Source organism: Rhynchophorus ferrugineus, unplaced genomic scaffold (genome assembly GCF_030347505.1).
Source record: "Rhynchophorus ferrugineus isolate W39M unplaced genomic scaffold, kcgeb_rfMv2 rfM2, whole genome shotgun sequence".
In the NCBI taxonomy this organism is placed as follows: Eukaryota; Metazoa; Arthropoda; class Insecta; order Coleoptera; family Curculionidae; genus Rhynchophorus; species Rhynchophorus ferrugineus.
Genome location: NW_027472581.1, coordinates 76864183 through 76878505, shown reverse-complemented (window position 1 = coordinate 76878505; position 14323 = coordinate 76864183). Strand labels below are relative to the sequence as shown.

General features: G+C 31.4%; 1 protein-coding gene across 1 annotated transcript in view; it reads left to right on the top strand.

Annotated features, from left to right (window-relative positions):
• Positions 1-14323, top strand: part of LOC143190535 (potassium channel subfamily K member 6) — a 91646-nt gene that overhangs the window by 70327 nt on the left and 6996 nt on the right. Inside the window, exon 7 of the mRNA XM_076394876.1 lies at positions 12935-13155. Within this exon, the coding sequence (XP_076250991.1) occupies positions 12935-13155 (221 nt within the window). The remainder of the gene's footprint in view (positions 1-12934; positions 13156-14323) is intronic.

The window sequence follows — 14323 nt, the reverse complement described above, 5'->3', positions numbered from 1 at the left end:
GAATCAAAACTATGGTCGTCTGAGTCGGCTGCAACTGGTGACGGTATTTGAAGCAAAAGATAAATCGTTCTACAAAAGGCGTATTGAAATTTTACAGCTGCGCTGGAATGATTGTGTGGAGATTATGTTGATGAATAAAGTTAATTTTAAACAAAAAAAATAATAGCCTGGGACTTTTCAATATATGTTTTTATTTATAACACTGGTAAATAACGGCGATATTATGTAACCATAACCATATTATTTAGTCCCACCTCCATTCACCGAGCCATATAATACCTAAAATTTCAATTTTTTACGATAAAAGCTAGATAATAATAATTGTCATGTATATTTAATAATTTAATATTTTCTATAAGTAACATATATAATGTTAACATCGCAAAATATTTATTTTTTGTAATTTTGTAATAATTTTTATTTCTGTAGAAGATTAGAAAAACTAACCTGACAAATCTATCGAAGCCAGTAATCATGGTAGACATATGCCATTTAAGCCAATTCACGTGATTTCTCAACATGTAACCTACCTATCGATCTCCATGGTTATTTCATTCAGTTTGAGATCCTAGTTCTGTGCCTCTATATAACATAAATCTTCCTCTATGTACCCTGTTCACGATTATATCCAGCTTCCTTTACACTCTTCCTTAAATTTCTAAAAGGACTCCCAATATAGTTTCTTTAAATTAGTTTTACTATATTATTTGACTGAGTTATTTTAATCAAAAAATTTGATAACTTCAATTTTTACTCATTTTCAGTTTTTATTTTAAAATTCATATAACTAAAATACTCTCTACTAAAAGCAATGATGCTCAATGATCATCTATTTCTTCGTATTAAAGAAATCTCCAGAATATTCTTAATCTCTTATTCGACTCGAAACCCGATAAAAATAATGCTGTTATGCCGTTAACATTTTTGTTGCCTATTATTTATAATTATTTTGACAAAAGTGAATTTTAATATAACTTATTTTTGGATTTCTATTCTCTCGAACGACGAATAATTTGTATTACAACTTCTTGTAACATTATTTGTACAACTTCTATTTTAAAAATGAAAATGTGATTTATTACATTGGCGAACTATATGTAATTTTCAAAGCAATTATATATTAATCATTTTGTGTCGTGACTTTTTGATCATTTTCTGACAACTTTTCGTTTTCGTGTTCATAAGTGAAATTTCGATTACCAAAATGAGGTAAAGTTTTACTGTTTCAGTTTTAAAAAGTTTCAAATAAATGAACGCCAGATGGCTCCCGAACCATGATGAATCTAGCATGCGGTATCACTTCCGAACCACATTCCGTTAACTTCGTAATTCTAAATTAGTAAAAACGATTAAATCAATTAAGTATTCCTAGCTATTTATACTGGATTTGGAAAAATCGGGATAGTCAAACTGTAAACGAAAGTTAGTAAAATTCATAGCTAAATGAAATCAAATGTAATAAAAATAAAATTTAAAAATCTATTAGTATAAATAATATCCGAGGACCATTTGTAAATACGATATTGATGATTAAGCAGATATTAAGATTTGCTATTCAATTAAACACGCTCAATTGAATTATAATTTTATTTATTAATTATGATACTTATTGTGATGAGTATGATACTTATTGGTAAGTTATTTCTTTACTTCAAACAGGGATAACACGAGTTTTTTTACTTAGAACCAATTTTTGACTTATTGTATAGGTAATATAATTTACAAAAAACTTAATCTATTCATCAGCATTAGAACTTAGAAGTCGATGCCATGTCAATAGTTTATATTTTATAAAAACATATCTAAAATTTTGTTTACACTATTATGTGTGTCTATTTTCAATAATAGGAGAAATGTCACACCCCGCAGCGATTATACTCTTTATTAACAATATAAAAAATCATCTCAATTAGTAATATTGGTTTTTACTTGGCTTTATTAATCTCTAAGCTGAATAACCTGAATATGAACTATGTGTATTGATGTTGAAGGAAACCAAAACGTTGATTATTTTATTATACAGAAACCTACCTTAAAATATTCTTACCTTACCAGTTATTGCTATAGTTCCAAAAAGGTAAAAATGCCACAAGAAAACAATAAATGCGGCGACAAGTTATTAAAAATACTGAGACAATAACAGTTAACACTATATAATTATTGCTTGCAACCTAGTGTTATTTGATATTCAAAATACCATATTTTATTTTATATTAACTTCCTATAATTCAATTATACACTAGTGTACCATCAATTTCATAATAATGTTAGATCATTTCGGAACTCGTTGCGAATTTTGTTACGTTAAGTGGTGAGGATAAATCTGCACAAGGTTTATTATTTACTACCTTTGAGCAAAATTGGAAAAGCTTTATGAAAGGAAGGCATGCGATAAAAGTATATGTGTAAAAATCTATATATAACATAAGTCTATATTATTACTTATACATCCATATAATATTCCGAAAATGGACAAAATAATCTGAATATCTGACATGCACACATTTTTTTAACATATATTCTAAAGTATCCTTTTTACCAACAAAGGTTTATCTGGAGTGGACCTACAGTTTAACGTGGGCTCCAAACCACGGACCTCGGCATTAAGCCTACTGACTGGCTTCGTATCATCATCCCAGAAGATATCCGGTCTTACCCTACCAAGTTACTGGCGTGACTGGGATCATTTTCCTTGTCGGATTTTGCACCCTTGTCTAGGACAATCACAAACATAAATCTACGACCATGCCCCATCAGAATACGAATCCGCGACTATCGCAGCAGTAGGTGGACCTCTCGCCTTTACCACTGCGCCAACCAAGCCGGCACAATATTTATTTGTTACAGATACAAGATATGTGGTTTTAAAACAACTGTAACTGTTCCAATAAAAAGTTTCCAATAAGAAACTCTCGCATTCCTGTACCAATATGCTTGTATCCGCCAATAGCTTCAGTGATTTTGGAATTGAAAATCTACTCCACACCCTGTGCTCTGTTCTAAGGCTCCCTATAACGGTTCAGTTATATCGAAATATGGCGATAGTGCTGGCGATGGAAGTTGTTTGATGTTATGATGCTCATAAAACCAAGACTGAACCTTTTGGGTTGTATGTATGGGTGCATTTTCATCATTGAGAATATCGAAATATTCACTCACAGTAAACCAGCAAATGATGTGATTGAGACAACCAGCTGAATACCACATTATTGTCGCTCAAATCATAACGCTATCTTCTAATTGTGAATTTTTTTTATGTTCTCCATATATAAACCCGGCCATTTGTAGGAAACAACGAAAGCGATTATTCATCCGACCATACCACATTCTTCCAGCTCAACTTTAGCTAACGTATTTGATTGTTTTATTAGGATATATTTAAACACCCAGTATCATTTTGTGCTCACCGCCGAACAGTCATCACTTCTTTTCGTAAAATAAAATAGTGTTTGAGGTATAATAAAGGTTTCTATTGTTTTAAATCTTTAATATTTTATAACTTATGTATTTTATTTTATTGTAGACTAATTTTTTTTAGCTAATTAAAAACTAATTTAGAAATTATACGAAAATATATTATATTTTAAATTATGATGAAGCATTTTGATACAACTATTCCTATTGCTCTCTAAACCTTTTCTACAACAATTTTCCATTGAAATTCTACAAACAACAGCTATCCATTCTTATTAAACCCGCCAAGTAGTTGATAAACCTGAACAAATGGTTGAAACTGATTGCTATATCGATATTTTCTCCACATCCATATCGTCATCGTTACACTGATATATAAAACCTACTAACAATTGTTATTTTTTGCATCTTTCTTCATAATACAAAATTTTGTCAAATGTTTTTTGTCACGATTAATATTTTAACTCAACTGGACGTTTTTTGTTAATCCATATCAAAGTGGTTACATTCAATCCAATTTATCTATTTGGCGTTATACACACGTTAGAAAAGCAACATCATCGACATAAGCATACACAATTATTTAATAGATCTCCGCAACATATTTCCTTGAATTAAACTAGAAAAATAATGAATAAAATTCAATCAAATTGGTCGATCCATTTTCGGCAAATATATGCAATAAAATAAACAGTAATAATCGGGGAAATGTCATGTATAAGCAACATATGTCAGTGTGTCGAAATTGACAATACATACCGTCATTAAACCAACAAAACATTAAAATTAACACTAATAAAGGGCACTGATAAGAATGAATTACTAGCACTAATATAAACATCACGAACAGATCGTTTGTCATTTTATTTACCAGATATTCCAATAGATTACAAGCTTTTTTCGAATATAGTAATCCTCTATAAAGAGAGACATTGATCAAGATGACAATAGGATATATCTATATTTATATTGATGTGCTTGTCGGTCTCGCATTTCCGAAATATTATAAGCTTTTATTGTAATATGTTTTATTTATTATTGCGAAATCTTTTGAATACTAAAATAACTGGAATAAACATGAAATGATTTGATGCGTTCTAAAAAGATTTAATATCCACGAATTTTAGGTTCTCAAAACTTTCTTCGATAGGTTAATAATTTAGTTTTTTTGATCTAGCCTAAAACCAGGCGGTAGAATGCATGACGTATAACCGACTGACTGGCATAACTGCCTCTGGGCTTACCAATACACTAAGCCGACTGCTACTGCTACTGCATTAAATTTGGGGATATGAAACTCGCCAACCAAACAGCCGTTAGTACGAATGCGCAAGTTTGACGCAAGTTTGACTGCACCGACTTTGTGAAAGAATCGAGGGCTTAGAGTATTACCACCCTCTCGGCAAGCTTCGAAATGGCCCTGAAAAGGCTGATAAATCTGAGAACACTATTAACTTTAGAATGTTACCCATCTCTAGCCACTATACTTTCCACCATTCTGTTTTTTTTTAATATTTTACAATAGTGAAAATTATTCCATCTAAATATATTATCTAATATAAAATATAATTCAGTAAACATCTATTTTATAAATTTTTTGTGAAATTACTACAATTTTATAAAAGAACTATTGTCCAAAAACTCAAGTAAATTTAAACCAAGGCAAATTTACAATTTACTATAATGTTTTTTTTTCAAGAATAAAAAAAATCTCAATTTATCGGACCTCTTATAAAGCATGGAACAAAATATATAGCAATTACATGATATATAATATTTTTTTCAAGAGTTGACCTATCGGTTATATTTTTCAGGAATATAATACGACCGACAAAAAAAAACTGTTAGTCAATAGAGACAAACATATTTCATATGACACAGCTACTTTTTCTAAATGTGTCAAGGAAATATATTTTTTCGATTTTTTTAGTTGTTTTCCTTCGGCTTATAAATTTTCCCTAACTGACCGCTAGATTCAAGCTCAACTGCACTAAATATTCCTTCTCACATTTCCATCACGTAAAATCAATGGATCGTTTTTATTCGGTTTCTGCTATTTTGTGTACAAATTATCTCTATATACTTAATTGATTGGTGTTTACCTCAAAAGTAGACTTAAAGACATACAGACAAACAAAAAAATAAGTGTGTTAACCTTATATGTGAACTTATGTAATATGTTGATGTATACAGAATATTTATTCACCTTAAAAAGGCGTTCATGGAAAAAAGTTAAAACAATATTCTACAGCATTTCGAAACCATATGCCAGCCAGCAAAGCCATGTCGTATCGATCTGAACAAACGGTTATCAAAAGGCGCTATGTCTAGTGAGTACGTTACCTGCGACAATTATTGAAATGTCGGACAAAAAATATCGATAGTTCTTAACCTTTAAGTATCAATATGTATTAATCATTTATAATTTTTTATATAAATATCCGTTTATATAAATCTCCTTAACCAACTAGGGTTTATCTCGACCAGACCTACAGTATAACGTGGAGTTCGAACCACGGTCATCGGCATTAACCCTACCGACTGACGAGTGACCAACATAGAAATCATCCGAGAAGACATCCGATCTTATCCAGCCTGGTTATTGGCATTACTAATATCTTTTTTATTGTCGTATTTTGCACACATTGCATCACAACAGTAGGTGGACCATCCTATCCCCTTTACCACTGAGCCAACCAAGCCGGCATTTATAAAATTAAGTACCAATTTTAAAGGTTTATTAAAAATTACATTTAATTGTTTTTGGACAAATATCAGATAACAAAAATATCGTTATGCAAAAACATGGCTTTGCGCCTGTTATTCGCTATTTTTAACCTTTCTCTTAACAATTGTCCTTCAATTGACGTCTATATATACCTGAAATAACAGTTTCATTTGTATTTAATAGTTTGTACTACACTTGTACTACACATCTTCTTGATCTCAATATATGCACAGCAAAACTATGGCCATGATTATTCCGTTTCGATATATATGGAGGCTAATCCATGTCTTTTATACTTAGAATTATCGCAGTAACATTTTCGTATCCAATCTCAATTTGTCACAGAAAGATCTTGCCTGATATCTAATGAAATCACGATGTTCAAGCTGTTCTAAATGTGATTTTCAGTCAATTCTTGTGGTAGCTATTTTTCCGCTATTTGAATCTTTTACGTCGCATGTTAACGCATGTAAGTCATTTAGGAGCTTGAGCTGGATTTTAGTCCTTCAACAAGTCCTTCAATTTATTTATCTTCAAACATGTAGCACCTCCAAGGTTGCCACTAAATTAAAATCACCTCCAAAATTGTTGAAACCGACGGTTTTATAGCTGACGCTTTAGAGGAGTTATAAGGAGCCTACTTCTCAACCAAGTCGCTGCTGTTGGCATCGCAGGTAAGCCGCGGATATGATAATCTCTAATACCATATCGGAAAGAAACATGTGCCTTAAGTATCGCATCTGAAAGACCTCAGGTTATGGATATCAGACTGTAGCAGTTTCCACGCTTTGGAACATTTTAGAAGAAATGGTAATATAACCATTAGAAAGGGACGAATTCTAGTCTTGATATTACAGTGAATTCCATTTTCTTTCCTCCACAGAGGGATATATATCTCATTACAAATAACTAACCTCTTGAATTTGCACGAACTGGATTCAGCTGAGACTTACAATAGCAAACGATCCGTTTGTTGTCAATATTGCAGTATTTTCTTTATTAATTCTCAAGACATACAGCATCTGCATTGCAAACTATATCATGAAGAATACTAGAAGCCTGAACATCTGCATTAGCGAATATAGCGCTATCATCACCGAACATCAGAACAACCAAAAATTTTGGATCGCACTAAACGCCATGCCGGTATTTAAAAGTATAATAGGAGTCTCACCATAAGTTTCTAAAGACTTTGCTAGGAAATTCAAAAAAACACAACAAAAATAATGAATTTTGAAAGTATTATTTTGGGAATTACTCAAGAATACTAAATTTAAAAAAATAATTCATGTGATTTCATATGGAAAAATTAACAGTGGTTTACATTTATACTTCACATCTTCATCAATAGATATATGATGGAGTCTTTTATAAAATTCAAGGCTCTACTGCTAAGCTATCTGCTGTATACTATCATTTAGAAGTAATATGACTTGTCACTAGAATTTTCTCACGATTCTGAAAAATACCACGCCAGGAAAACGACAAATATCCAAACAAACCCTCCTTTCCTTCAGAATAAATAATAATCTGAAAGTCTGATGAATTACTAAGACATGGGCTGAAAAGTACCGATCGTAGCAAAGAAAAGGTTTGTTTTTGTCCAAAGTTGGCTTTATTCATCAACGTAATCTCCATTAAGAGCCACACAATCATTCCAACGCCGCTCTAACATCTCATTACCACTTTTGTTAATGTCCACTCACATGATTGCATAGTGAAGTGATGGATCCATGTTTCATCTATTGTTATATATCGATGCAAAAATTCCGGTTTTTTACGTTTGAGATGGCCAATCACTGCTCATAATCATCAACACGTTCTTGTTTTTTGTCAACAGTGAGCAAATACGATACCTACTTTGAACAGAACCTTCTGATATTCAAGACTCGTACAATATATAATCAACATATTCTTTTCATGATGTTAGCTACTAGTCATGATGTTAGTTGCTAACTCACGCAACTTTACTTTTCGGTCATTCAAAACGACTTTGTGGCTATTTTTATGTTTTCTGGTGTTACCACTTCATTTGGACGTTCACTGCGTTCTGCACTGTCGGTATCTCTACTATCATGTTTGAAGTCAGCGTACCAACGTTTTATTGTTTTTCCGATGAATCGAGGTTCTTATAACACTTTTCAATCCATTGCTTTGCTTAATCGGTATTTGTTTCCATGAAGAAGCAAATTGGAACACGAAATTGTTTATGATCTATTGTTTTAAAAATAACAAAAGTAGTGTCATTCTTGGAACAATAACTCGCAACCTTAACACCTTTCTTCTGAACGTTAGCACTAACTAAAAAAGCGGCGAATGCAATAAAACGTCGTCTAGGTGTAGCATATAACAAAATCCATAAAACTTAGTTCCGTTGGCTCGTAATTTTATATCTTGGAATGTGATACGTACTATGATATTTGCATTCCAGCAAAACCTAATAACAAATCTTTCAAAATTATTTTACCTATGTTTGGTAACCTATGTAAAATATATTATGAGTGAATATTTTGAATGAACAATTAAGAAGACAAGTGAATATTTCATATATTTTCTGAATGTAATTTTAATATACATTCACAAAAAGTAAAGCCAGACTAGTCAGCTAGCTATAACAAACCACAAGGTCTCATTTGCGCTAATGCCTAAAATCACTTTGAGAGAACAATCGTACGTGTTTTGTGTCGATTATATAACAGAACACAAAACTCGGTTAAACTTTAAGTTTGATCCAAATTCACCCCAATTCGGCCCAATATTTCGATAGAAAAACCAGAAGTTTGAAAAACAATACTATGTTGTCAGGAAGATGGATATAACAGAACAAAATAATAAAACAATACGTGTAATTTTCTATAGCTACAAGCCCTGCTAAAGTTTTTTGTATTATTATTCAAAATCCAAATTGCGTTTTTATGATTACAATATAGTAGAAATAACAATACGCTTATTTTATTTTATACTGATTTTATATACGCTCTCTATTTTCAGTAACGATGTCATTTTTGGTTGTTGTTTAATTCAAACAGTTATAAATTATGTCTAAAAATAAATAAATTAAAAATAATCCTTATCCGTTAAGCAAATATTAGCGACAATGTTTCTCAGGTCATTCAGGAATATCTACATTATTAAAATATCGCACCTGCTATTTTACTACGTAGTAGAGTGTAATAAATATTACATTTCATTGAATTTTATATACATACTCTTTTTCTGAATGAAGTTTCAATAAGTTTTTTTAATTTCGATGATTTGAGTGAAACACAAGTTATATAATTTTATTTGACATAAAAGAGGTGCGAAAACATACAGAAACCCCAATTATCGCTTTACAATCATATTAACAAACAAATAATAAGCCTATAAAACGAAAAAGAAAAAAGGGAAAGCAATTTACTATTATTGTAAGTAACATTTGTAACCTCAAAGAATTTAAAGAAACTATGATATTTTAATATTTTGCTATCAAATTTCGATATGTATAATATCATGTAGTCGTTAATACATGGACTGATATCAAATACATTGTTAGCGCTTAAAAATATTTATAATAGGTAGGTAAATTAGTTTAAAAACGTCCCATAACCATTATTTACAGTAACTATTCAATTTTATCATATACACACTTATATATTTAAAAATATATAGAAATTTTATTATATTTTTTCAAAGAGTTTCAGTATTGATTTTCGTATATTGACTTTCCCGACCAAAATATATATAAATAAAGATAAATATATATTGTATGACATAGCTAGTTTTCTTAACTGTGCCGGTCAAATATAAGTTTTCGGTTTTCCTGGTTACTTTCCCTTCCTCTATAAATTTTCCCTTATTGACCCCCAGATTCAATCCCAGCTGCACTAAATATTTTTTTCGTACATTTCCGTCACGAAATAACAATTGTAGCGTTCCTTTCCCTTTCGATTTTCCATTTTGTGTGCAAATTGTCTTTATTTGTTCGATAAGCTGTAATTTATTCAATCTAATACAATAGGGGTAAAATAAAGAACTGTAGTTAGTTAATTGACGGTGTTCTGGATTGTTTTAGGACAAAGGAATATTGTGTATTAATTAAACGCTATTTATAAATCAATCATTCAATTGAGGATTTTAATATAAATAATAATAGGCCACATTGAGTATTCGCTGATTGAACTCTAAAGTAGTTGAAAAAGGATCCCATTTGGCGACAAAGATCATTTTTAAGAATTTGGGTACATAGGTCCAAAATTTTAAAATGTTGATCCACTAGACGTGTTGTATTGTCTGAAATAAATTGTAGTCATATAGCGCCTAGTTTGCTGAATATGTTACATACCGAAGAACTGTTCATTCCATTTCTTGTTACATTTGAGTCTCCCTTTTCCCAACTAAAGTTTATCTGGATTAAACCTACTTTTTTACGTGGGTTCCCAACCATGGTCCTCGGCTTTAAGCCCACCGACTGGCGAGTAATCAACTCAGAAATAATCCCGAAGGCATCATGTCTTACCCAGTCTACTTACTGGCATGACTGAGTACTGACTACTTTTGTACTATTGCCTTTTGAAAAATCACAATTATAAACAATCACAGACATACCAACCAATTTACGACCATGCCCCAGCAGTAATCGCAATAGTAGGAGGACCATCCTGTCGCTGGATTGGCATAGTGGTCATATGCTAATCCAGCCGTCGATCTAATTACGCCGATTGTCGTAATTTTAGTTTTTGTGTTTGAATCGCTTTTAGTATTTCAAAGCTGATGCAGTCGGTGGGATTCTCGGAAGATAATAAAGTTGTTCCCTTTTTAAATCATGCGATTAACCCTAATTAAATTCATCAGCAATTGTGCGGCAGTGACGTGAAGCATTCCTAGGAATAGTTAAATCAAGTTCAGATAAAAGCATTGCTGCTGAAGTCACACAAAGTGGAGTAAATATTCTTATATTATCCCATACATAAACTATTTAAGCGACATACTATGCGAGCTAACGTAGTCTACTGGAATTCAGGGAAGCGCTTATAGTTTAAGAAGTTTGGGAAACCATTCCATACAGGATATACCATGGAAATTTGGGCAGAAACACTGCTGTTGAGAAGATCAACAAAGGCACACAAATAATATTACAACTATATATTACAGCATATATTACAACATATATTACATACAAATATTATTACAGCTATCCAGACGTGTTAAGGACCACGTACATCGGACGTTTCTTTAGAAATGTTCTATAAGACCTGGAGCAAACAAAAATTGTATAATCGAAGAAAAGAACCCCACTTATGTTAAGATCGAATAGAGATGATGAGTGAGACTTCTAGATATAGATTTATATTCTCAGTGTCGTTTTGTATTGTCGCCTCTTCTTTCCTTAAATAAAATAGTATTTTCAACTAAATTAATAATTGTTGTATTTAAACCCTATAATATCCTAACTTTTTTGAATTTTCAATGGGATATCATAAAATATTTATTTATTTTCGCCTGGATTTTCTTCAAATTATTATTTGATTTATTTCCGGATAATCAGTAAAAGACAGGTGTTCATGCCTTGGCCTAGAATGTATTTAGGGTTTTAATAAATTCCTTTTTGCATAAACGGTTGTAAACTTATTTTTGTGTGACTTATATAGCTGAGATGCAGTTCATGTTTCGTCTATTTCTATATCATTAAACTTTCAAAAGAAAACAATAAAATACCGCGAGCATATTTTAATATTAGGTTTAAATACTGAGAATCGATATAATAACATCCTAAAAGCGATTATAGACTATTAATCTAAATTTAATATTAATAATTTGATATTACTTGATAAAATGTTATTGGAAGCTCCTTGTGTGGAGAAGTTATTTATTGGGATATTTAGTTTATTATTTAATTTAAATATGTAAAACAAGACATATGGAAAGTAAATCATATAGCTAATACTAAGCCCATCAAGAAAGTGACTGTAGTCTATAACCAAGTAGCAGTTAACTTAAGTCATCTTAACTTAAGACATAAAAAATATCGCAGCATGTTGTCACATTTTATTTTTACTTTTAGTTTATTTTAGATTTTATGTTTTACAACATCCTAATGCAAATAAAATAACTTACCAAAAATGTTATAATCATTTATTTTAACTTTATAGTTCACTGTTTACTGCTACTTTAGATAGACTGTATATATCAATAAAGATATATATCCCGTGACACAGCAAGTTTTGTCAGAATGTATCAACCAAATATATATTTTCAATTTTCTTAATTGTTTTCTCCTCCCTCATAAATTGCCTTTGTTTACCGCTAGATTCAATTTTAACTGCACTAAATATTCCTTTCAATAAAAATATCTATTATTTCTTTCACATTAATTAATCTCTTTGGTAGCGTTTTAATATAAATACTGAAAACTGAATATAAATAAAAAGTATTATATTAAGAGATGATGACCAAAACAATATTACTTAAGTAACGATACAAATAATAAGTTTCATGTCGATATCAAATGGAAATTTCTATTAGCTCAAAAATATAAAATACCTAGTATATCTACTACTAAATCTACTATAGAAGCACAAGTTTTATATCATAAAATATGAAACAATTGTAAACACCGACGATAAACCAATACTAACCATTAACAACTAAAAATACAAGTTAATACTATATCAATAGTATTAATAATAACTTTGCAAAATTCCAGCATATTAATAAAAAAATATCTCCAACAAAATAAAATTATCTTTATAAAATAAATAGTAAGTATATATTATGTAATAGAGTTAATTAACACAATGTATATCTTTCCAGAGCAACCGAAATATATGCTGCTTTGTACCCTGTACATCTTGGTTGGTTTGGCTTTAACATCCACTATAATAGAACTAGTTCGTCGACAATATGCCCAGTCCTGGAGACAACTCCAAGCTCTTCGAGGACCTCTTGCGGAAAACTTCCGAAAATTAGCCGATAATGCTCCAGGTTTGGATGTTCTAGCCTTCCAACAGGATCTCATGAAAGTGTTAACTGTGGTGAGTATTATTTACAATCTTATAATAAATATAATAACTTAAATATAAATATAAAAAAATTAAATCAATGTTATTAAATTAGATGAATAGCTTAATTTTTAAAAAGTTTCTCTGCAAATTTAATATTTTATTTATTTCCTGGAAAAAAAAATTGAAAAGCAAGTCCAACATGTCAATTGAAAAGGCTCCGGCCTGACACACAGATGGCGCTACTAGAATTAAACCCATAAGTTTTTTAGTTAGCCCTAACCCTCAAAAGATTCGTGTATAAATTTGACAGCTGAATTATAGCATTTTGAGCGAAGCAACTTTTGTTATTGTGAAAAAAATTGATAAAAAGGAATTTCGCGTGTTAATAAAATATTGCTTTTTAAAGGGACAAAATACAGTTAAAGCAAAAACTTGGCTTGATCGAGTTTTCGAACACTACCCCAGGAAAATCAACCATCAAGGATTGGTATGCTAAGTTTAGGCGTGGTGAAACCAAAAGAGGTGTTTACCTAAGAAAACATTAAAAAATCCACAAAATGATTTTGAATGACAACCAAAAATAATATAAATTGAAATTGAATGAAATATTGAGAAAACCCTGTGTAAACTGGGTGCCGCGCGAGCTCACTTTTCACCAAAAACAACGATGAGTTAATGATTCGGAGTAGTGTTTGAAGACAGTGAATGAAACATGGCTCCATCATTTCACTCCGAAGTCCCATCGACAGTCATCCGAATGGACTGCACAAGATGAACCCGCTCCAAAGCGTGGGAAAACGCAACAGTCGGCTGGCAATGTTATGGCGTCTGTATTTTGTGATGCTCATGGAATAATTTTCATTGACTACCTTGAAAAAGTATGGACCATCAACAACGACTATTACATAGCTATTGGACCGTTTGAAGCACGAAATCGCCGAAAAATGGCCGCATTTGAAGATAAAGAAAGTGCTGCTTCACCAAGACAATGCACTGTGTCACAAGTTAATGAAAACGATGTCAAAAATCTATGAATCTGGCTTCGAATTGCTTCCTCATCCACCGTATTCTCCAGATCTGGCCCCCCAGCGACTATGTCCTGTTCTCAGATATCAAAAGATTACTCACTGGGAAAAAATTTTCATCATATGTAGAGATTATCGCCGAAACTGAGGCCTATTTTGAGGCAAATGACAAA